The sequence below is a fragment of the Pseudoliparis swirei genome, chromosome 10 (genome assembly GCF_029220125.1).
Source record: "Pseudoliparis swirei isolate HS2019 ecotype Mariana Trench chromosome 10, NWPU_hadal_v1, whole genome shotgun sequence".
In the NCBI taxonomy this organism is placed as follows: Eukaryota; Metazoa; Chordata; class Actinopteri; order Perciformes; family Liparidae; genus Pseudoliparis; species Pseudoliparis swirei.
Window position 1 is genome coordinate 1,339,222 of NC_079397.1, and position 25,000 is coordinate 1,364,221.

At 43.5% G+C, this 25,000-nt stretch overlaps 1 protein-coding gene across 7 annotated transcripts in view; it reads left to right on the forward strand.

Moving 5' to 3' along the window:
• Positions 1–11,211: 11,211 nt before the first annotated feature.
• The window catches only part of LOC130200364 (SH3 and multiple ankyrin repeat domains protein 3-like), a 35,399-nt gene continuing 21,610 nt past the window's right edge, over positions 11,212–25,000 (forward strand). For 2 of the 7 annotated variants that reach the window (XM_056424581.1, XM_056424582.1), the window contains exons 1-6: positions 11,213–11,372; positions 20,541–20,712; positions 21,173–21,376; positions 23,214–23,285; positions 23,393–23,501; positions 24,057–24,208. In XM_056424581.1, the coding sequence (XP_056280556.1) occupies positions 20,545–20,712; positions 21,173–21,376; positions 23,214–23,285; positions 23,393–23,501; positions 24,057–24,208 (705 nt within the window). In that variant the 5' untranslated portion in view covers positions 11,213–11,372; positions 20,541–20,544. Of the gene's footprint in view, positions 11,373–20,540; positions 20,713–21,172; positions 21,377–23,213; positions 23,286–23,392; positions 23,502–24,056; positions 24,209–25,000 lie in introns of all 7 variants that reach the window. The other 5 variants (XM_056424583.1, XM_056424587.1, XM_056424584.1 and 2 more) reach the window with 4 other exon arrangements.

Genomic DNA, 25,000 nt, shown 5'->3' on the forward strand with positions numbered 1-25,000 from the left:
AAGCGGGCCATCCATGAGAAAGGACTAGCTTGTAAAAGTCAGTCTCGCGCGCTGGTCTGAGGTCAGTTTGGTTTCTTTCTTCCGGCTCCCTTAGTATTAAGTTAGCCGCTCTCAGATCGGCGCTGAGGCTCCGCCCCCTGACGGAGTGTTTCGCGGTTAAATCAAGCGTTGGCAAGCGGAGAAGCAGCAGCAGCGGCAACAGGTAAACCAACACACTTTACTTCTCCCGTGGTTAGTTTGTGTTATTGTGAGCTCTCTTTACGTTGCTAGTGAACCGCCCGCCATGTTTATCACGCCATTTAGGGCCCAGCGTCACTGTTATCTCAGGTCCCAAGAAAAACTTCTATTTGACGTGATTGGCGGGTTTAGTTTCAACATCGTTCAATCGGGTGAATCGAGAGGCGGGTCTTCCGTGCCATCGATACAACGCGATCATTGTGCGTTATGTATGTGGTTGTGATCCAGGCACGTGCACAGATAGAGCCCTCGTGGTGCTCAAGCACCAGCCCTTTTGCCCTGGATGAGTAAAGGGCCCTTTTTGCTGGAGCCCACTTTTTTCATTCATCAATATTTAAGAATAAAAGTTACTCTTTCTGTTATCAAGTCCCCCTAAATGTGTTTTAATATCCGACGGGGCATTTATTTGAGTTATTGTGAGAATTTCGCCCCGACATGCTCCGCGACGCTCACGAGCCCCCCCCCGCCCGCAGGTCGAGGACAGCTCCATCAGTGTATTGATGCTAATGCTTCAACTCTTTCAGAATTTTTTTTTGGCATTGGGTGCCCTTTTTTTTGGTTTGAGCACCTGCCCCCCAAAATGTCTGTGCACGTGCCTGTTGTGATCTCAATAATAATGTGAGATTTTAACATTGAGGTTGTTATCCTGCACTCTGATATTTATTTTGTTATGTTTGTGTGTTAAAGTGTGAATAAATAAATACAATTGATTTTTTTGTAATTTTTTATACTTTTTAAATTTGTTTATTTTAAGTGTCACGTCACATGTAGAAAAGAGATATTACTAATATAAAATATAATAAATATATAAAAAGCATTTATTTGGCTACGTACATTTTCATGTGACCTTTTTAATTAATTAATTAATTTGTTTTTTCCAAAGCAGATTCACTCATTGATTATCGATCAGTTTGTATAAGCACCTGTTCTGCACATGCTCAGTAGAAACATGCCGTCCAACGTGGAGATCAAAGCCAAAGTGAGCGACATGGCACTGTTCGCCAAGAAGGCCGCCGAGCTCAGCCAATCAGAGGGCTCGATCATCAGACAGCACGACACGTTCTTCAACTGCAGCCGAGGACGACTGAAGCTGAGAGACTTCATGGTACAAGTACACAAGACTTCATGGTACTAGTACACAAGACTTCATGGTACAAGTACACAAGACTTCATGGCACAAGTACACAAGACTTCATGGTACTAGTACACAAGACTTAATGGTACAAGTACACAAGACTTCATGGTACAAGTACATGAAACATCATGGTACAAGTACACGAGACTTCATGGTACAAGGACACGAGACATCATGGTACAAGTACACGAGACTTCATGGTACTAGTACACAAGACTTCATGGTACTAGTACACAAGACTTCATGGTACAAGTACACGAGGCTTCATGGTACAAGTACACAAGACTTCATGGTACTAGTACACAAGACTTCATGGTACAAGTACACGAGACTTCATGGTACAAGTACACGAGACTTCATGGTACAAGTACATGAGACTTCATGGTACAAGTACACGAGACTTCATGGTACAATTACACGAGACTTCATGGTACAAATACACAAGACTTCATGGTACTAGTACAAATTCTGACTTGGAATAATAATAACATGAGAAAACAAACTTTATTTATACGGTGCATTTATTACAAACATTAATTAATTAATTAAAACCAAATAATAAAAAACATTAAAATTAATATAAAACTTATGATTAAAAAGTAATATATAGGTATAAAACATGTTCACTAGAAATAGAAATACAAAATAAAATTATCGTAAAAAAATCGTTCAAAAATGAAAATAAAATGAATAACATTATAAAAATGACATAAGATTAAAAAAATAAACAGAACATTGAAAAAATCAGTAATAAAATATATTTAACCATAAAATGAATCATAGATTTATGAAACATTTAAAGTCCTGTTCAGTAAAACTGACTGTGTGTTTGTTTGTTTGTTTGTTGGTCAGAACGAGTCGGGTCAGCTGATCTTCTACGAGCGTCCCAACACCGACGGACCCAAACTGTCCCGTTACTCCATCAGTCCGACCAGCGACCCCCAGAGTCTCCGGGTAACAACGGCAACCACACGAGTGTGTTCCACACACACACACACACTGCCGCCTGTTAACGTGTGTGTGTGTGTGTGTGTAGACCGTGCTGTCGGACGCCCTCGGGGTGAAAGGTGAGGTGCGGAAGGAGCGGCGCTTGTTTCTGATTGGTCGGACCAGAGTTCACCTGGACACAGTGGAGGGACTTGGAGACTACATGGAGCTGGAGGTACACACACACACACTCACAATTGATATGTGGTAATTGTTTCAGTCCTTCATGAAGCAATACATATTATTAAAAACCTAAATTAATATTTTTTGTTTCCGCCTCATACATTTATTATTATTATTATTATACATTTATTATTATAATACATTTAATATTATTATAATACATTTAATATTCTTAGTTTTTAGACGATTGATCGAAGAAAAAAAAATTCTAACATTTTCCAGACTAAACAATCAATCAACAAATATATAAATCCTTAATTCAGTGTTTTTTGAAGGTTTATTATTACAATATTGAATATCTATTAAGCTTAAATCTATTCTTTTAGGGAAGCACACAACATTTATTTTGACATCTTAACGTTTTAATGTCCTCTCATAATTATTACTTATAAAAAACTATTTTGTATCATAATTCTAATTGTAATATTTTGAAAAATAAATAATATTCAAATATGATTAAATAATTATTATAAAATAATCTCATCATCTTATTGTGTCTGTCTAGTTTTTAAAGAAATAAACGTTATATTACGCCTCTAATTAGATGAAGTCAAATGTTTGTTGTTGTTGTTTAGGTGGTGATGCGTCCGGATCAGACCCTTGATGACGGACAGCGGGTGGGTTAAACTTCTCCTGTTTCACGAGTACTTCTAAAAGTACACGATTACACAGGTATTAGTACACGTCTCCTCCTCCGGGTCTCAGGTGGCGGAGCAGCTGATGGAGGCGCTGAGCGTCACTGAGGAGTCTCTGGTGACGGGAGCCTACGTGGACCTGCTGCTGGAGGGGCACGCCCACACGCAAACAAACGCACCTCACGGAGAAACACTGAACCAGTAAAGTACAGAATACGAATACTTAGATTGTTACTGTGTTTATTTTCTTTTGATTATTAATGTGATTCTGTCTTTTCTAAATAAAGGAACTCAAACTGAAAATGTTGTAAACATTTGGATATTTATTGTCATCATTAAATTATTTATTTTATTTTAAATTAAAATACTAAATTAATGTGGAATAATTAAAAAAAAGCAATAGTTATTTATTAGAGAAATTAAAACATAAATCCCCAAAATGCTGATTTTCAGCTCGAATAATACGTTTATTAATTCTAAAAAAAGACAATTAAAATACAAAATGTACAGGACTGTCTCAGAAAATTAGAATATTGTGATAAAGTTGTTTATTTTCTGTAATGCAATTAAAAAAACAAAAATGTCATGCATTCTGGATTCATTACAAATCAACTGAAATATTGCAAGCCTTTTATTCTTTTAATATTGCTGATTATGGCTTACAGCTTAAGAAAACTCTAAAATCCTATCTCATAAAATTTGAATATTTCCTCAGACCAAGTAAAAAAAAAGATTTATAACAGCAAAACAAAATCAAACATTTAAAAATGTGTTTCCAGGTGTTTCGAGTTAATTAGACGATTCAAGTGATTTGTTTAATACCCTACTAGTATACTTTTTCATGATATTCTAATATTTAGAAATAGGATATTTGAGTTTTCTTAAGCTGTAAGCCATAATCAGCAATATTAAAAGAATAAAAGGCTTGCAATATTTCAGTTGATTTGTAATGAATCCAGAATGCATGACATTTTTGTTTTTTTAATTGCATTACAGAAAATAAAGAACTTTATCACAATATTCTAATTTTCTGAGACAGTCCTGTATGTGAAATAAAAAAAAGCAATAAAAAGTGTGCTGGAAAATTGGGATCGGTTTTAATCATTCTTTTTCTTAAATCAGATTTTATTCCTGTAATAATAATTATAGATAAACAAAAGTAGACAACGATAACTTGTTTACTCTGGTCAGAGATCAGTGTTTCGGAGCGTACTGCTCCTTCCGTCCAGCAGGTGGCGGTGTAGCTCTGCAGCAGAGACAAACGGCTCATTTCAGTCAGTTTGTATCTTAAAACTTTATTTATATCAGACGCTGCAACAGGAAAGTGTCAATATAAATAAACATCCAGAATATAGTTGCGAAATATATTTTTTAAATGTAGGAATTCATAACGGAGGGGATGTGTTTTTACATACAAAGTCAATAATTAATATATAATATTAATATTATGAACCTAGAGACCTACAAAGCAGAAATGGTGTTTATTTGTTCCGTGGTGGACAGCGGTAATGTACTGTTTCCATGGCGATAAGCCACGCCTCCTCTCTGGCGCTTCCGGCGTGTAAACTCTCGCCGGTAAAGCAACGCGAGGGTTCGCTTCTCTTTCGGCGACACTGCGCAGAAAAAATGACTTTCAAAATAAAAGCCCAGGATTTCTTTTCTTACAATTTTTTTTTTTTTTAATCCCTTTGTATTCAGTCTTTAACATTTAGTCCACAAGCAGCTCGGGACAGAGGGGAGGGACTAGGACCGGTGTGTGTACTGTGTATACTGTGTGTGTACTGTTGTGTACTGTGTGTACTAGACTGCAGCTCTCATGGTTCTCAGCTTCCTCTGAGGAAAACACCCTCTTCATCTCCTTGTGCGAAGAGGAGGAGGAAGAGGAGGGGGGGGGGGGGTCATGTGACACCGGCGGCCACGTGGCGCTCCGATTGGTCGATCCCCTCATAGAAGAGAGAACTACATATCATGAAACTAAATATTTATATAAATACATATATGTATATATATATATATGTGTATATTTATATATATATATATTTCATCTTCGTCTAGTGATGATGATGATGATTTTTCTTTGCTATTTCATCGTTGCCGTGGCGACAGGGCTGCTCCACCACACCCACGCTGCTTACCCCCCCCCCCCCCCCCCCCACACACACACCCTTTCCCTCTCTCTTTCTGAGAGGGAGAAGGAGAGGGAGAGAGAGAGAGGGAGAGGGGGGGGGGAGAGAGAGGTGTGTTTTTTAACCCACGCATTAGAGTGGGAGACGACGTGTGCACTCGCATGTGCACGCTCACACACACACACACACTCATATGCAGGGTGTGTGTGTGTCATGCTGGCAGTGTGTGGGCTGAACCGACCAGCCTTCCACTCATCCTGCCTCCCTCTCTCTCTCCTCTTCTTCCTCTTCTTTTTAATCGTCTTCTTCTTTTTATTCTTTTTCTTTCTATTCGCCTCCAGATACACCTCCTCTTCCTCTTCTTCTTCTTCTTCTTCTCTTCCTTTTTTCCATCCTCCATCACCTCTCTCCTCTTCCTCTCTTCCTCTTCCGCTCCCTCTCTTCCTCTTCCTCTCTCCATCAATCTTCTTTTCAGTTTATCATGATGGAGAACGAGTCGCTGATCTTCTGGGTGAGTCCCTCTCTCTGCAGCCCTGTGTGTGTGTGTCTGTGTGAGTGAGTGTGTGTGAGTGTGTCTGTGAGTGTGTGTGTGTGTGAGTGTGAGTGTGTGTGTGTGCTTCTGTGTGTGTGTGTGTGTGTGTGTGAGTGTGTGTGTGTGAGTGTGAGTGTGTGTGTGTGCTTCTGTGTGAGTGAGTGTGTGTGTGTGTGTTTGTGTGGGTGTGTGTGTGAGTGAGTGTGTGTGTGAGTGTGTGTGTGTAAGTGTGTGTGTGTGTGTGTGCGCTGCCACTCTGTAACTTTAAAGTCGTGACAAATGATTCTTTAAACTTCACCTTTTTCTTTACCTCTCGTCATCTTTTCATCGCCTCCTTTCCTTGTCTCATTACCTTGCCTCCTCCCTTCCTTTCCTTTCCTCTCTCCCCTATCAGCATTCCTTCTTTCTTTTCCTTCATCTCGTTCTCTCTTCCCTCGTTGGCTTCCTTCCCTTCTTCCCTTTCCTCTTCCCTTCCTCTTTGTGTTTCATCCACATCTCTACCTCCATTAATTTCTTCCACCCTTTCTTTATCTCCTTCCCTCATTACCTTTCCTGCTCCCTTCCTTTCCTTACCTTCTCCCCATTCCTTCCCTCTCTTCCTGGCTTACTCTCCTTCCTCATTAATTCCTTCTATCCTTTCCTTCATCTCTTTTCCTCTTCCCTTATTTGCTTTCATGCAACTTTTCCTTATTTCCTTTCCTTTTCTATTCCCTCTTCTTTATTTCCTTTCCTCCCTCTTTTCATTGCATCTGTTCTTCTTCATCCTCTCTTCTAAACTTCTCTTCATCTCTTGACTTCATCACCTTGCCTCCTTCCATCCTTTCCTTAATTCCCCCATCCTTACTCATTCCTCCACTCTTGATTTGCTTCCTTTCCTCTCTCTCCTGTTGCTACCCCCTTAAGTCCTTTCCTTCTTTGCTTATGCACCTCATTTTATTACTTCCTCTCTTCCTGTTTCCCCTCCTTTCCTTTCATCTGTTCCTTCCTTTCTGTTATCCTTCCTTCCTCCTCCCCCCATCTTTTATCGACATTCTCCTTTGTCTCCTTTTTCGTTCCTTCCTTCCTTTCCTTCCTCTGCTTCCTTTACCTGTCCCCCCTCCCCCCTCCGTCTCTCTCTCCTTTCCTCTCTCCATCTCTCTGAGGGATGTCTTTTTATTTCCTGTTTCCAGCATCACATTCGGTGTGTGTGTGTATGTGTGTGAGTGTGTCTGTGTGTGTGAGTGTGTAAGTGTGTGAGTGTGTATGTGTGAGTGTGTATTTGTGTATGTGTGAGTGTGTATTTGTGTGTGTGAATGTGTCTGTGTGTGTGAGTGTGTGTGTGAGTGTATGTGTGTGTGAGTGTGTATCTGTGAGTGTGTATTTGTGTGTGTGTGAGTGTGAGTGTGTGTGTGTGTGAGTGTGTATGTGTGAGTGTGTATTTGTGTGTGTGTGAGTGTGTGAGTGTGTATGTGTGAGTGTGTGTGTGAGTGTGTATGTGTGAGTGTGTATTTGTGTGTGAGTGTGTGTGTGAGTGTGTGAGTGTGTGTGTGAGTGTGTATTTGTGTGTGTGAGTGTGTGTGAGTGTGAGTGTGTATTCATATGTGTGTGAGTGTGTGTGTATTTATGAGTGTGAGTGAGTGTGTGTGTGAGTGTGTCTGTGTGTGTCTCTATGTGTCCGTTTGAGTGTGTGTGTGTGTGTGTGTCTCTATGTGTCCGTTTGAGTGTGTCTGTGTGTGTGTGTGTGTATGTGTGAGTGTGTGTGTGTGTGTGTGTGTGTGTGTGTATGTGTGTGTGTATGTGTGTGTGTGTGTGTGTGTGTGTGTGTGTGTGTGTGTGTGTGTGTGTGTGTGTGTGTGTGTGTGTGTGTGTGTGTGTGTGTGAGTGAGTGTGAGTGTGTGTGTGAGTGTCTCTATGTGTCCGTTTGAGTGTGTCTGTGTGTGTGTGTGTGTGTGTGTGTGTGTGTGTGTGTGTGAGTGTCTGTGTGTGTGTGTGTGTGTGAGTGTGTGTGTGTGAGTGTGTATGTGTGTGAGTGTGTGTGTGTGTGTCCGTGTGTGTGTGTGTGTGTTATGTAATCTCTTCAGAGTGTGTAGGATGTATTCTCAGACCGTCTGTCTGAAAAGATATTTTCTCAAATGTTACAAACAGGAAGTGGATCTTCTTCATCATCTCCCTCCTTCTCCTCCTCTTCCTCCTCCTCCTCTTCCTCTGCAGCTCTGACTCTTTATCGTCGTGGTTTCGGGGTCGAAGGTTCTCCCGACGCAGCTTCTCTCGTCTTCATCGTTTCAAGTGAGTTTCCTTCAGTCGCCTCGCTGAGAGGAGGAGCTAAAGGTCCTCTGACCTCTGACCTCTCGACCCAGGCATCGTCTATAGTCATATTGATAGACCACTGATCAATGTGTTCCTCCAAACAGGAAGTCAGAGCTAGGCCCCGCCTCCTGCTCCATTTGATTGGCAGCTGGGTAAAGCGCGGCATCGCCGAAAAAACAACCACAAAAAACATCGTAAAAACATGTCGTGAATACAGATGTTTTAGTGTGAAAAGTAGAATAAATAGAATAATAAGAATAATATATACATAATATACAAAAATATTGATAATAAAATATTATATACATGTTTAAAACAAACCGTGTTGCCCGTGTCCGCCACTAGGCGGCGCTCACAGGGCTCCAGCTCCTCACCGGGAACAGAGCCTCCCCGATTAGAGGTTCCAAGGGATGTGAGAAACTTCACGAGAGGAAGTGTGTGTGTGTGTGTGTGTGTAGGTGTGTGTGTGTAAGTGTGTGTGTGTGTGTGTGTGTAAGTGTGTGTGTGTGAGTGTGAGATGAAAATACAATGTGTCTTATCTGCTCCTGCTATTGGTTACCATGGTAATGGACAAGGGAGCTCCATTTTAGGACACACACACACACTCTCTCACACACACACACACATCCTGTTCACACCTCACAATGAGCCGCTCCTCGTGGACCACAGCTCCAGATCCTCCTCAGGATCCATAAATATATATATGAACAAATATATAATGAATGACCTTATAAGGAGTGAATCGACAGTAAAGTCATTAAAACGAGTTCAGGATCAATATTTACATTCAAAGTAATTGTAAAAGTACATATTGTACATTATGGCTCCATTTAACGTCTTTATATACATCTGTGTGTGTGTGGGTGTGTATGTGTGTGTGTGTGTGTGTGTTATCAGTGTTGTCCAGCTTGTCGGCTTCTTCCTGCCAAACATCCGTTTCCTTGGCAACCCAGATGGGGAAACAGGAAGTGTGAGTCACAGGAAGTGACTTCTAATCCTTTGTCAAGTTTTTTTTATTTGTTCTTGTTTTCTTGTCCAACATGAACAGGAAGTGACCTGTCAATCACCTTTTAGCCCCGCCCCTAAAGCATGACCAGCTTTATGGTCTGTTTGACTCACATGAAGCAGAGACTTCTATACAACCAGAGGAGTCGCCCCCTGGTGGTCAGGAGAGAGAATGCAGCTTTAACACATGAAGCATAGACTTCTATACAACCAGAGGAGTCGCCCCCTGGTGGTCAGGAGAGAATGCAGCTTTAACACATGAAGCATAGACTTCTATACAACCAGAGGAGTCGCCCCCTGGTGGTCAGGAGAGAGAATGCAGCTTTAACACATGAAGCATGGCCTTCTATACAACCAGAGGAGTCTCTTTATATATAGATAGATCCGAAACATGAAGATGGATGGATATCTGTAACTTTACATAATAGCCGTTGTGAGGGGGCGTCGCTCTCTGTTGCTATGGATACGGTGGCTTGGTGTTGCGTAACTGAACCTGAAATGGCTCCTGAAGCTTCTCTGTGTCTGACCCAGTTCAGCTTTAAACTGAAGGCAGACTGACCCCCCCCCCCCCCTCTCCTTCACATCCTGACCCCCCCCCCCCACCCCCCCTCGACAGGATGGGCAGGGCGGCTCCCAGAGTCCCGTCTGAAGCCCGGAGACCTCTCCCTCTGCAGGACCACTTCACTTCACTGCTCTGCTGCTCCGTCTGCTGAGCAACGACGTCCAGGACCCAGGATTACAGCCAATCAGAGCCCAGCAGAGACCTGGACCAGAACCAGCAGAACCAGGAGAACCAGGGAAAGCCAGGACTGAAACCAGCAGCCATCCAGACTCTGTAGGGCGGACCAGAAGAGACCAGAAGAACCCAGAAGAACCCAGAAGAGACCAGAAGAACCCAGAAGAGACCAGAAGAACCCAGAAGAGACCAGAAGAGACCAGAAGAACCCAGAAGAACCCAGAAGAGACCAGAAGAACCCAGAAGAGACCAGAAGAGACCAGAAGAACCCAGAAGAGACCAGAAGAACCCAGAAGAGACCAGAAGAACCCAGAAGAACCCAGAAGAACCCAGAAGAACCCAGAAGAGACCAGAAGAACCCAGAAGAGACCAGAAGAACCCAGAAGAGACCAGAAGAGACCAGAAGAGACCAGAAGAACCCAGAAGAACCCAGAAGAACCCAGAAGAGACCAGAAGAACCCAGAAGAACCCAGAAGAGACCAGAAGAACACAGAAGAGACCAGAAGAGACCAGAAGAACCCAGAAGAACCCAGAAGAGACCAGAAGAACCCAGAAGAGACCAGAAGAGACCAGAAGAACCCAGAAGAGACCAGAAGAGACCAGAAGAACCCAGAAGAGACCAGAAGAGACCAGAAGAGACCAGAAGAACCCAGAAGAACCCAGAAGAGACCAGAAGAACCCAGAAGAGACCAGAAGAGACCAGAAGAGACCAGAAGAGACCAGAAGAACCCAGAAGAACCCAGAAGAGACCAGAAGAGACCAGAAGAGACCAGAAGAACCCAGAAGAGACCAGAAGAGACCAGAAGAGACCAGAAGAACCCAGAAGACCAGAAGAACCAGAAGAACCAGAAGAGACCAGAAGAGACCAGAAGAGACCAGAAGAGACCAGAAGAACCCAGAAGAGACCAGAAGAACCCAGAAGAGACCAGAAGAGACCAGAAGAACCCAGAAGAGACCAGAAGAACCCAGAAGAGACCAGAAGAACCCAGAAGAGACCAGAAGAACCCAGAAGAGACCAGAAGAGACCAGAAGAACCCAGAAGAGACCAGAAGAGACCAGAAGAACCCAGAAGAGACCAGAAGAAGCCAGAAGAACCCAGAAGAACCCAGAAGAGACCAGAAGAACTCAGAAGAACCCAGAAGAGACCAGAAGAACCCAGAAGAACCCAGAGGAACCCAGAAGAACCCAGAAGAGACCAGAAGAACCCAGAAGAGACCAGAAGAGACCAGAAGAACCCAGAAGAGACCAGAAGAACCCAGAAGAGACCAGAAGAACCCAGAAGAACCCAGAAGAACCCAGAAGAGACCAGAAGAACCCAGAAGAGACCAGAAGAGACCAGAAGAACCCAGAAGAACCCAGAAGAGACCAGAAGAACCCAGAAGAGACCAGAAGAACCCAGAAGAACCCAGAAGAGACCAGAAGAACCCAGAAGAACCCAGAAGAACCCAGAAGAGACCAGAGGAACCCAGTAGAGGCTGTTGGAAGAGTTTGATGGGACTGCTGACGATAGGTGAGTCACATGACACGTTCAATGACTTTAGGAAATGTAGACTTCAACCATCGACTTCGGGACTTAACAAGTTAACACGTTTTTAAAAGTATTATATTATAATAGTATGTTCTTTCAAAGGAATGTTATTTCATTAGACACTCACATGTGTGTTCTGTGTCCTCTGCGGCGCTTTGCATTCTGGGATTGATGACGCGTCTCCACACCAGCAAAATGTGACCTCCAAATAAAACAATATTCATCAAATATAAAAGAAGTATTTAAAATGAACTCCACGTTAATACATCAATAATATTTATAATTACGAAGTTATTTGTCAATAAGGATCTTTGAATTAGCTTTCTGTCTCGTTTGGGACCCGATTAAATATCAGAGATATTAAAGAGAGGAAAAAGAGTCACAATAAGGGAAGGAAGGAAGAAAGGAAGGAAGGGGAATGGGCCCTGAGGGTTCAGAGCTCTGAATGTCAGGAAGAAGATTCAGAGCGTCTGATTGGTGGATCTGAAGTGGTCAAACCAACCAGAGAGAGAGCAGAAACAGGAAGTGGACAAAGTAATCTGGACGTTCATGCCTATTATTTATTATTCATTATTCATTATTTATTATTTATTATTCATTATTTATTATTTATTATTATTTATTATTATTTATTATTTAATTTATTATATATTATTATTATTTTCTCTCCCTTTGTCTGTTTTATTATTAGTATTATATATTTGTATTACCCGGCGTCCTTCTCCGTCTCCCCGGTGATGCGTTCAAAGACGCTCATATTTCGTGTTTTATTCGTTTTATTTCTCGTGTGTAGTCGTTGATGTTTTTGAAATATTTTGTTATTCACTTTGTGCAGAAGCGAATCCCCCGAGGGCCAATCAGGGCTGAGAGTGGCGTCATGTGGTTTCCTTTCAGTAGCTCCTGGATGCCTGAGGAGAGGAAGCCGCGTGTTTGATGCTCGTCGGGTTTATTCAGTTTCTTCTGAAATATTTTAGCCGCTTTGCTCCCTGAACATTTAATCAATTATTTAAAATGAACAACAATCGATATTGAAGAGAAATGAAGCGTCTCGGAGGTGTTGACGCGATCGACCACCCAGCTGGGATACCCTGCAGCTCGCCGTGACCCTGAATGCAGCGCCGAGCGTCGGTGGAAAGGAACGGACGTGTCTTTGAAATCTGGGCGTCTCACATTTCAATGCGCTAAATGTCTCGCCGCAATTGCCAAGTTTTTACTGTCGCAAGGAAGCAGGAAGTAGGAAGCAGGAAGTACGAAACAGGAAGTGATTCATGTGAGCAAGCTGCTATTTTGACTCCTTTTTGGGGCGGCTTTAGCTCAGTGGGGTAAGAGGGCCGTCCTGCAACCGCAGGGTTGTGGGTTCGATCCCCGCTCTCCCCATTAGCTGCAAGTCGAAGTGTCCTTGAGCAAGGCACTGAACCCCTAGTTGCTTCCCGGGCGCATCACTGCAGCCCACTGCTCCTTAATAACTAAGGATGGGTTAAATGCTGAGAACTAATTTCCCCTTGGGGATTAATAAAAGTGTATATTCTATTCTATTAACCTACTTAAAATGTGCTTTTATCGCTTGGTACAAAAGAAAAACATTAGGCTCGGTAGATAAGTAGGCTAACGTTAGCTGATTAGTCTAACGTTAGCTAAGTAGGCTAACGTTAGCTAAGTAGTATAATGTTAGCTGATTAGTCTAACGTTAGCTAAGTAGGCTAACGTTAGCTAAGTAGTATAATGTTATCTGATTAGTCTAACGTTAGCTGATTAGTCTAACGTTAGCTAAGTAGGCTAACGTTAGCTAAGTAGTATAATGTTAGCTGATTAGTCTAACGTTAGCTGATTAGTCTAACGTTAGCTAAGTAGGCTAACGTTAGCTAAGTAGTATAATGTTATCTGATTAGTCTAACGTTAGCTGATTAGTCTAACGTTAGCTAAGTAGGCTAACGTTAGCTAAGTAGTATAATGTTATCTGATTAGTCTAACGTTAGCTTGCTCTTGAAGCGGCGGGAAAGTTAGGTGCGGTGTCTTGTTGACATTGCTCAGCTTGTTGACGTTACTCAGCTTGTTGACGTTGCTCGGCTTATTGACATTGCTCGGCTTGTTGACATTGCTCAGCTTGTTGACGTTGCTCAGCTTGTTGACGTTGCTCGTCTTATTGACATTGTCAGCTTGTTGATGTTGCTCGTCTTATTGACATTGCTCAGCTTGTTGACGTTGCTCGTCTTATTGACATTGCTCAGCTTGTTGACGTTGCTCAGCTTGTTGACGTTGCTCAGCTTGTTGACATTGCTCGGCTTATTGACATTGCTCAGCATGTTGACGTTGCTCGGCTTGTTGACATTGCTCAGCTTGTTGACGTTGCTCGACTTATTGACATTGCTTGGCTTGTTGACATTGCTCAGCTTGTTGACGTTGCTCATCTTATTGACATTGCTCAGCTTGTTGACATTGCTCAGCTTGTTGACGTTGCTCGTCTTATTGACATTGCTCGGCTTGTTGACATTGCTCAGCTTGTTGACGTTGCTCGGCTTGTTGACATTGCTCAGCTTGTTGACGTTGCTCGGCTTGTTGACATTGCTCAGCTTGTTGACGTTGCTCGTCTTATTGACATTGCTCGGCTTGTTGACGTTGCTCGGCTTGTTGACGTTGCTCGGCTTGTTGACGTTGCTCAGCTTGTTGACGTTGCTCGTCTTGTTGACGTTGCTCGGCTTGTTGACATTGCTCGGCTTGTTGACGTTGCTCGGCTTGTTGACGTTGGTTTTGACGTTAGCCGGCTACAACGGACTCAGCGCTAACGCTACATATAAAAATGGCCGGCGCTCCAACTGCTACAGTGATTTGAATGGCAGCGTCCGTTCCGATCTCCCTGTTGCATTGTGGGTAATTCATTCTCTCAGTCCCCTTTTAATTAGATTTAACACCTTTGAGATATGCAGCTTTGTTTTCATGACATCAAATTAAATTTTACTCCGAGAGAGAGAGAGAGAGAGAGAGAGAGAGAGAGAGAGAGAGAGAGAGAGAGAGAGAGAGAGAGAGAGAGAGAGGGTTTTAAACAGGACCTGCGAAAACGGTTCAGCTGCGTTGCCATAGCAACAGTGAGGATGTAGATCAGGGGTCTTATTTTGAAGCACACACACAGATACACACACACACACACACACACACACAGTGACAGTTAGCACAGGATTCCCTGCTATTCCAGTTTCTATGACAACTCACAACTCGTCCTCCTCCTCCTCCTCTTCATCCAGAGATAATTAAATACTAATTATTAATAATGTTGATTAGAAGACAACATTCTCACAAAATCCTTCTTTGAAAAGGAAATTATAATAATTGTGTGGAAAGCAACATCCTCATTATTTACTCATATTATTAACTATTTTATTATCTTTATACAAACCCTGTAAAGAAGGAAGTAATTAATGTGTTTCATATCCTGTAAACTGATCGACTGATAAATATTTACCCACGAGTAGATGTTGAACACTTCCTGTTTCTAAAGCCTTGAAAAGAGAATTGCCGTCTTTGTAAAATCTTCAGACGAGTTTTAATCAATGAACTTATTCGTTGACTTCAAACCAAAATGTAAAATAAACAGACGTTAACCTCTGGTTGTATAGAAGTCTATGCTTCACGTGTTGAAGCTGCATTCTCCCTGCTGACCACCAGGGAGCGACTCCTCTGGTTGTATAGAAGTCTATGCTTCATGTGTTGAAGCTGCATTCTCCCTACTGACCACCAGGGAGCGACTCCTCTGGTTGTATAGAAGTCTATGCTTCACGTGTTGAAGCTGCATTCTCCCTACTGACCACCAGGGAGCGACTCCTCTGGTTGTATAGAAGTCTATGCTTCACGTGTTGAAGCTGCATTCTCCCTACTGACCACCAGGGAGCGACTCTTCTGGTTGTATAGAAGTCTATGCTTCACGTGTTGAAGCTGCATTCTCCCTACTGACCACCAGGGAGCGACTCCTCTGGTTGTATAGAAGTCTCTGCTTCACGTGTTGAAGCTGCATTCTCTCTACTGACCACCAGGGAGTGACTCCTCTGGTTGTATAGAAGTCTATGCTTCATGTGTTGAAGCTGCATTCTCCCTACTGACCACCAGGGGGCGACTCCTCTGGTTGTATAGAAGTCTATGCTTCATGTGTTGAAGCTGCATTCTCCCTCCTGACCACCAGGGAGCGACTCCTCTGGTTGTATAGAAGTCTATGCTTCATGTGTTGAAGCTGCATTCTCCCTACTAACCACCAGGGAGTGACTCCTATGGTTGTATAGAAGTCTATGCTTCACATGTTGAAGCTGCATTCTCCCTACTGACCACCAGGGAGTGATGCCTCTGGTTGTATAGAAGTCTATGCTTCATGTGTTGAAGCTGCATTCTCCCTACTGACCACCAGGGGGAGACTCCTCTGGTTGTATAGAAGTCTATGCTTCATGTGTTGAAGCTGCATTCTCCCTACTGACCACCAGGGAGTGACTCCTCTGGTTGTATAGAAGTCTATGCTTCATGTGTTGAAGCTGCATTCTCCCTACTGACCACCAGGGGGCGACCCCTCTGGTTGTATAGAAGTCTATGCTTCATGTGTTGAAGCTGCATTCTCCCTACTGACCACCAGGGGGCGACCCCTCTGGTTGTATAGAAGTCTATGCTTCATGTGTTGAAGCTGCATTCTCCCTACTGACCACCAGGGGGCGACTCCTCTGGTTAATAAAGCAGTGTATGCTTTAGGGCGGGGCTACAAGGTGATTGACAGCTCTCTACCGGAGACTTTGACTCTTTTCTCTTCATGTAGCTCAAGGTGAAAAACAGGAAGTGATGTAACATCCTGCAGTCATCATCATCATATTCACCTTCAACATCATCTTCATCATCATCCCCATCATCATCATCATCATCTTCATCATCATCCCCATCATCATCATCATCTTCATCATCTCATCATCATCCCCATCATCATCATCATCATCCCCATCATCATCCCGGTTGATCCTGTGAGAGCGTCGTCATGGTGATGTAACAGGTGTGCAGTGAGGTGGGCGGCGGAGCCTCGGTGCTCAGAGGTACCTGCAGGTCCACCTGGAGCTGCTGTTACATCATCAAGTTATAATAAAGTTAAACAAAGACACAAAATAAAAGGAACGTTTAGATGATCTTTGTTTTTATTTATTTTTTACATCGTCCCAAAAATCATTTCAACCGCTCTGAAGTCAGAAAACCATCAAACATCACATGATCACATGATCTACTGGTCACATGATCACATGTTGTACTGGTCACATGATCACATGTTGTACTGGTCACATGATCACATGTTGTACTGGTCACATGTTGTACTGGTCACATGATCACATGTTCTACTAGTCACATGATCACATGATCTACTGGTCACATGATCACATGTTGTACTGGTCACATGATCACATGTTGTACTGGTCACATGATCACATGTTGTACTGGTCACATGATCACATGTTCTACTGGTCACATGATCACATGTTCTACTAGTCACATGATCACATGATCTACTGGTCACATGATCACATGTTGTACTGGTCACATGATCACATGTTGTACTGGTCACATGATCACATGTTGTACTGGTCACATGTTGTACTGGTCACATGATCACATGTTCTACTGGTCACATGATCACATGTTCTACTAGTCACATGATCACATGATCTACTGGTCACATGATCACATGTTGTACTGGTCACATGATCACATGTTGTACTGGTCACATGATCACATTATCTACTGGTCACATGATCTACTGGTCACATGATCACATGTTGTACTGGTCACATGATCACATGTTTTACTGGTCACATGATCACATGTTCTACTGGTCACATGATCACATGTTTTACTGGTCACATGATCACATGTTCTACTGGTCACATGATCACATGTTTTACTGGTCACATGATCACATGATCTACTAGTCACATGATCTACTGGTCACATGATCACATGTTGTACTGGTCACATGATCACATGTTCTACTAGTCACATGATCTACTAGTCACATGATCTACTGGTCACATGATCACATGTTGTACTGGTCACATGATCACATGATCTACTAGTCACATGATCACATGATCTACTGGTCACATGATCACATGTTGTACTGGTCACATGATCACATGTTCTAATAGTCACATGATCACATGATCTACTAGTCACATGATCACATGATCTACTGGTCACATGATCACATGTTGTACTGGTCACATGATCACATGATCTACTAGTCACATGATCTACTAGTCACATGATCACATGTTCTACTAGTCACATGATCACATGTTGTACTGGTCACATGATCACATGATCTACTAGTCACATGATCACATGATCTACTGGTCACATGATCACATGTTGTACTGGTCACATGATCACATGTTCTAATAGTCACATGATCACATGATCTACTAGTCACATGATCACATGATCTACTGGTCACATGATCACATGTTGTACTGGTCACATGATCACATGTTCACATGATCACATGTTGTACTGGTCACATGATCACATGTTCTACTGGTCACATGATCACATGTTCTACTAGTCACATGATCACATGTTCTACTAGTCACATGATCATATGTTGTACTGGTCACATGATCACATGTTCTACTAGTCACATGATCACATGTTCTACTGGTCACATGATCACATGATCTACTAGTCACATGATCACATGTTCTACTGGTCACATGATCACATGTTGTACTGGTCACATGATCACATGTTGTACTGATCACATGATCTACTAGTCACATGATCACATGATCTACTGGTCACATGATCACATGTTGTACTGGTCACATGTTGTACTGGTCACATGATCACATGTTCTACTGGTCACATGATCACATGTTGTACTGGTCACATGTTGTACTTATCACATGATCACATGTTGTACTGGTTACATGATTACATGATCACATGTTGTACTTATCACTAGGGATGGGTATCGTTTGGGTTTTTTCCGATACCGGTGCTAAACCGGTACTTTTAAAACGATACCGGTGCCTAAACGGTGCCTGAACCGATACTTTTTTTTTTAACCCTTGTGTTGCCTTCGAGTCAATTTGACCCGATTCAATGTTTAACCTCCTGTCGCCTTCGGGTCAATATGACCCGATTCAATGTTTAACCCTCCTGTTTCCTTTATATTTACTAACATATTTTACCCTTGAGGTCAATATGACCCCAGCTATTAAAATCTCCAGAAAATTATTAGAATTAATATTGTTTTCCAAGTTTAAGTGTGAGGTACTTTATGTTTGTTTGTTGACTCCCGAAAGAACACCGACATTAAACATTGAATCGGGTCAAATTGACCCGAAGGCGACAGGAGGGTTAAATATTGAATCGGGTCAAAATGACCCGAAGGCAACACAAGGGTTAAACGCACAATGAGGACATTAAAAACCTCTTTGGCCATATTTCCTGTAGAAGCCGTTATCATGGAGCACTGACAAACAACGGATATCAGACTGTTAGCATACACAACACATGTTCTCCATTATATGATGTGATATGTATTGTCATGTGCAGACTTTATAGGGTTAAACCTGTCACTGTTTTGATGGGCAGAGAACAACCAATCAGAGGGACTGAAGATGACACGTGACAAATAAAGCTTTGCTTCTGACAGCGAGAGTTACCCTGAAACAAAGTGACGCCCCACGGTCTTTATTCCTCCGTCATTATATTCCCGGTAACACCGGGTATACAGCCGGGACCGCTGGACATCAACACATCTGCTAGCAGACTGTCACGCTCGTAGCTCGTAGCTAGCGCTAGCTACGAGCTAGCTTAAACATGGTTATAATGGCTAATTTATTATTTCTTGGGGTACTTTTATGAATGCAAGACTTGTAATCAACGATACGGTACTAATCTGAGTTCCGGCTGCTCGTCATCATCGGTCTCCCCGTGTTCAGGGGGACCGGTGACGTCTCCCCGTCGCGCCCAGCCTGACGCTGGTGTGCTCCACACGGGCTCACAGTCACACAGGCCACGCCTCCTCTCAGAGTTACATATGAGAGGCTCGACCTGCTGACAGGGCGGAGTCACCTGAGAAGTTCACTACAATAGTTTTTTTCAATTTGCTCAGGCACCGGAAAGAAGCACCGAAATGTGCGTTGCGTTTCGGTCCGGGTAATACCGGTTGTATTGGAACCGGTGCCACATTTGCACCGGTTTCCGGTACCCAACCCTACTTATCACATGATCACATGTTGTACTGGTTACATGATCACATGATCACATGATCTACTGGTCACACGATCACATGTTGTACTGGTCACATGATCACATGTTGTACTGGTCACATGTTCTACTGGTCACATGATCACATGATCACATGTTGTACTTATCACATGATCACATGTTGTACTGGTTACTTTGTGATGGTCAGACTGTGAGGGGGTCAGAACTGATCAGGGATCAATAACAGTCGTTACACCTGTAGTTCAATTCAATTCAGTTTATTTGTATAGCTCAATTTCACAAATTACAAATTTGTCTCGGAGTGCTTTACAATCTGTACACATAGACATCCCTGCCCCAAAACCTCACATCGGACCAGGAAAAACTCCCAAATAACCCTTCAGGGGGAAAACAAGGGAAGAAACCTGGAGGAGAGCAACAGAGGAGGATCCCTCTCCAGGATGGATAGAACAATAGATGTCATGTGACCAGAAGGACAGATTTAGAGTTAAAATACATTCAATGAATATGACAGAGTGTATGAATAGTTCATAGTAGGCATATTCCACGATGGAGACCTCCACGATCCATCAGGCAGATGGCGGTGGGGAGGAGGAGTGGGCGGAGTCTCGTAGTCCGTGTGTTACTCGCTGATGATCAACGTTATGTTAATAACATCTTGCTGTGAGACTCCATTCACCATAACATGGTGAAGCTGCTTCCACCTGCTGGTGTGTTGTGGTATTGAGAGACTTGTTAGCCGAACAAGTTAACGACGCCGGCTAACGTAAGAATGGTTTGTTTAGCTCGTTAGCTCGATGCTAACAAGCAGCGGAGGCTAATTAGAAATGTTTGATGGTGGAACAAAATAAAGTCTTCAGTTATTATTTGACTGTACTCACAGCTGTGTGTGTGTGTGTGTTTCAGCCACATGCCTCTGAGTCCGGCTGCTGACACTAAACATGATCGCCCACGGCAACAGGCGGTTACTAACGGCAACCCGACAGGCTCTGCTGTTGCCAGGGACGACGACGCGGATGACACGCCCCCTGGAAACAGTATTGTCGTCCGCATTGGCATCCCAGACCTGCAGCAGACGGTAAAACACACACATACACATACATACATATATATATATACATATATATATATGTATGTATATATATGTATGTATATATATGTATCTATATACATACACACATACATATATATGTGTATGTATGTATATGTATCTATATATATGCATGTATATATATATATGTACACACACAGTATCCACACAGAATAATCAGTTTATTTCTATTTAATTCATAATTTTAAAAAACACATTTTTTTGATTTTTTAATTACGTTTGTATTATAGTATTTTTTTTAGTATTTCTTTTGTAATTCTTTTAGTAATTTTTTTGAAATTTTGTTTGTAATTTAAAAAAAAAAGTTTTTAAAAGGTTTTTAAAATTTAGTAATTTAATTATATTTGTAATTATATTTGTAATAGTATCCGCTCAATGAATGCATCTGCACGACCGACCTGTAAGTATGTGTGTGTCTCCTCCTCAGAAGTGTTTGCGGTTGGACTCAGAGCTCCCGGTGTGGACCAGTAAGCAGAGGGTTCTGGTGACGTTGACTCAGTCTCTGTCGGATGTTTTGAACTATGGTCTCTTCCAGCCGGCGTTCAACGGCCGCGCCGGAAAGTTTCTGGACGAGGAGCGTCTGCTGAATGAGTATCCTCTTCCCCCCATCACACCGATCCCATACCTGGAGGTACGCAGCAGCTCCGTTGGTTCTGTTGGTTCTGTTGGTGCTGTTGGTTCTGTTGGTGCTTTTGGTTATCTTGGTTCTGTTGGTGCTGTTGGTTCTGTTGGCGCTGTTGATTCTGTTGGTGCTGTTGGTTCTGTTGGTGCTGTTGGTTCTCTTGGTTCTGTTGGTGCTGTTGGTTCTGTTGGCGCTGTTGATTCTGTTGGTTCTGTTGGTTCTCTTGGTGCTGTTGATTCTGTTGGTGCTGTTGGTTCTGTTGGTTCTGTTGGTTCTTCTTCTCTGGAGACATCTGGCCCCCTGGAGCCGACTGGGAACTTTAAAAACACTAAACACTAAAAACAGCTAACGTCGCTCAGCCGGTAGAGACTACACTGACTTAGACAAAGAATAGACTTGAAGCCTAAATAGAAGCCTGGAGACGACCTCTGGTTGTATAGAAGTCTATGCTTCATGTGTTAAAGCTGCATTCTCTCTCCTAACCACCAGGGGGCGACTCCTCTGGTTGTGTAGAAGTCTATGCTTCATGTGTTAAAGCTGCATTCTCTCTCCTGACCACCAGGGGGCGACTCCTCTGGTTGTATAGAAGTTTTTGCTTCATGTGTTAAAGCTGCATTCTCTCTCCTGACCACCAGGGGGCGACGCCTCTGGTTGTATAGAAGTCTATGCTTCATGTGTTAAAGCTGCATTCTCTCTCCTGACCACCAGGGGGCGAATCCTCTGGTTGTATAGAAGTCTATGCTTCATGTATTAAAGCTGCATTCTCTCTCCTGACCACCAGGGGGCGACTCCTCTGGTTGTATAGAAGTCTATGCTTCATGTGTTAAAGCTGCATTCTCTCTCCTGACCACCAGGGGGCGACTCCTCTGGTTGTATAGAAGTCTATGCTTCATGTGTTAAAGCTGCATTCTCTCTCCTGACCACCAGGGGGCGACTCCTCTGATTGTATAGAAGTCTATGCTTCATGTGTTAAAGCTGCATTCTCTCTCCTGACCACCAGGGGGCGACTCCTCTGGTTGTATAGAAGTCTATGCTTCATGTGTTAAAGCTGCATTCTCTCTCCTGACCACCAGGGGGCGACTCCTCTGGTTGTCTGTGGGTCAGTGGTCAGCAGGTCCGTCTCTCAGTCGGTCGATGTGTCCTTGAGCAAGGCACTTAACTCAAGTTACAGCTGGCTGCTCAGTTAGTAAATGGCGGTACATCTCAAACAGACCACGCAGCGGGGATGCTTTAGGGGCGGGGCTACAAAGTGAGTGACAAGTCGACACCAGAGACGAATACGTGGGTTCCGCCCGTCTGCACGGCGCTCAGCGAGTATCGGAGACATTAATAACACGTGTGATGCACGCCGCCGTCTCGTCACTCGTGTTTTTAACAGCCGTTGGAGAACAATGGCGCTCAGAGGAGGAGGACGTGTCACTTTGATACGCTCACAATGACTCGCACGCTAAACCTTCACTTTTGTTACTGAACGTATTTTTAAGACTTTTTCTCTGCACACAAAAGACGTGTTCGACTCAAGTGTCTTAAAGTTAATGTTAGTGTCACTTCTACCCAAATAATCCACATCTAGACGCTGATGAAACAACTCACCTATTAGTCGTCATGGTGACGACGTTGATCACTGGTTGGTTTGTGGATGTTTTGAAGCCTTCAGGTTGGGGACCAGAGGAGTCGCCCCCTGGTGGTCAGGAGAGAGAATGCAGCTTTAGCACATAAAGCATAGACTTCTATACAACCAGAGGAGTCGCCCCCTGGTGGTCACTAGACTGTGTTTGTACGCTCCTTTATGTGTATAAACATCTTTTGAGTTGGTACTAAAGCTTTCATTTTTAAAATTCTACAGTTCCGTTACAAACGGAGAATTTACACGCAAAGCTACGTGGACGATAAGCAGCTGGCAAAGCTGCATACCAAGGTACACACACACATACACACTGTCACACAACACACACACGGTCACACACACACACACACACACACGTCAGTTGAGGGTGTAATAATAGTTCAAATCTTTCTTTTCAGGCAAACCTGAAGCGTTTTATGGAACATGTTCACCAGAAGAATGTGGAGAAGGTTTCCAAATGGTTGGAAAAGGGCCTGGACCCCAACTTCCACGACGCCGACACCGGGGGTGAGAACCTCGACACACAGAACACTCAAACATCACACAGACGACAAGGGAACACTCAGGTTCTACACACCTCAAACGTGGTGTTAGCTTAGCATCAGGAGGAATGAGAGTGTGTGGTACATTGAGCCGTTAGCATCGGTGCTACGTCTGTAAACTGCTGTTAGCTTGATTTAGTCACACAAGAAATAATGTACAAATCCTCTTTTGATCGTGTTTTTAATTACACATTTAAATGATGCATGCTAGTTAGCTGCTTAGCGAGCTAGTTAGCTGGCGCTCAAAGCTAATGGCCATGTTGTTGTGGGTGAGTGGTTTAAACACAAGACTAAATGTTGCTACAAAAAAATAATTTGACTTTCGTGACGTTCAGAATTTTCTTCTAAATCGACAAAACATTATTGAATTGTTTTGAATTGTTTATTTATATTTGATGTACTATTGGATGATTTGAATGTGGTTTAGAAAACTTTAAACGATGTGAATCAGCTGTGATTGAAGCTCCGCCTCCCAGAAGAAGCGCTGGTTCACTAACTCTGGGTCGGGTCTGGGTCTCAGAGTGTCCCCTGACGCTGGCGGTCCAGCTGGAGGGCAGCGGGGACCTGATCAAGGTGCTCCGCAGCGGAGGAGCCCACCTGGACTTCAGGACCCGAGACGGGATCACCGCGCTGCACCGGGCCGTGCTCTGCAGGAACAGCGCCTCTCTCAGCGTAAGAGCCGCCCTGATGCATCATGGGAGCTTCTCAGTGTGGCGTCGAGGCCCAGAGGCAGCGGGAGTACTTTTGGAGAACATTATTTCATTAATGTCCTCACATTATGATGTTTTCATACGCATAGCGTGACTAAAATGTTTATTTATTATTGTTTTGTGTTATTAATTATTATTATTGTTTATATTTAATAAACATCGGAGGTCGAATGTGAGCGTCTCCGTAATGACGGAGCGGCCATCTTACCCGGTCTGTGAGGACCCGGTCTGTAAGGACCCGGTCTGTGAGGACCCGGTCTGTGAAGACCCGGTCTGTGAGGACCCGGTCTGTGAAGACCCGGTCTGTGAGGACCCGGTCTGTGAGGACCCGGTCTGTAAGGACCCGGTCTGTGAAGACCCGGTCTGTGAGGACCCGGTCTGTGAAGACCCGGTCTGTGAAGACCCGATCTGTGTCTGTGAGGACCCGGTCTGTGAAGACCCGGTCTGTGTCTGTGAGGACCCGGTCTGTGAGGACCCGGTCTGTGAAGACCCGATCTGTGTCTGTGAGGACCCGGTCTGTGAAGACCCGGTCTGTGAGGACCCGGTCTGTGAGGACCCGGTCTGTGAAGACCCGGTCTGTGAAGACCCGGTCTGTGTCTGTGAGGACCCGGTCTGTGAGGACCCGGTCTGTGAAGACCCGATCTGTGTCTGTGAGGACCCGGTCTGTGAAGACCCGGTCTGTGAGGACCCGGTCTGTGAGACCTGGTCTGTGAGACCAGTCTGTGAAGACCGGTCTGTGTCTGTGAGACCCGGT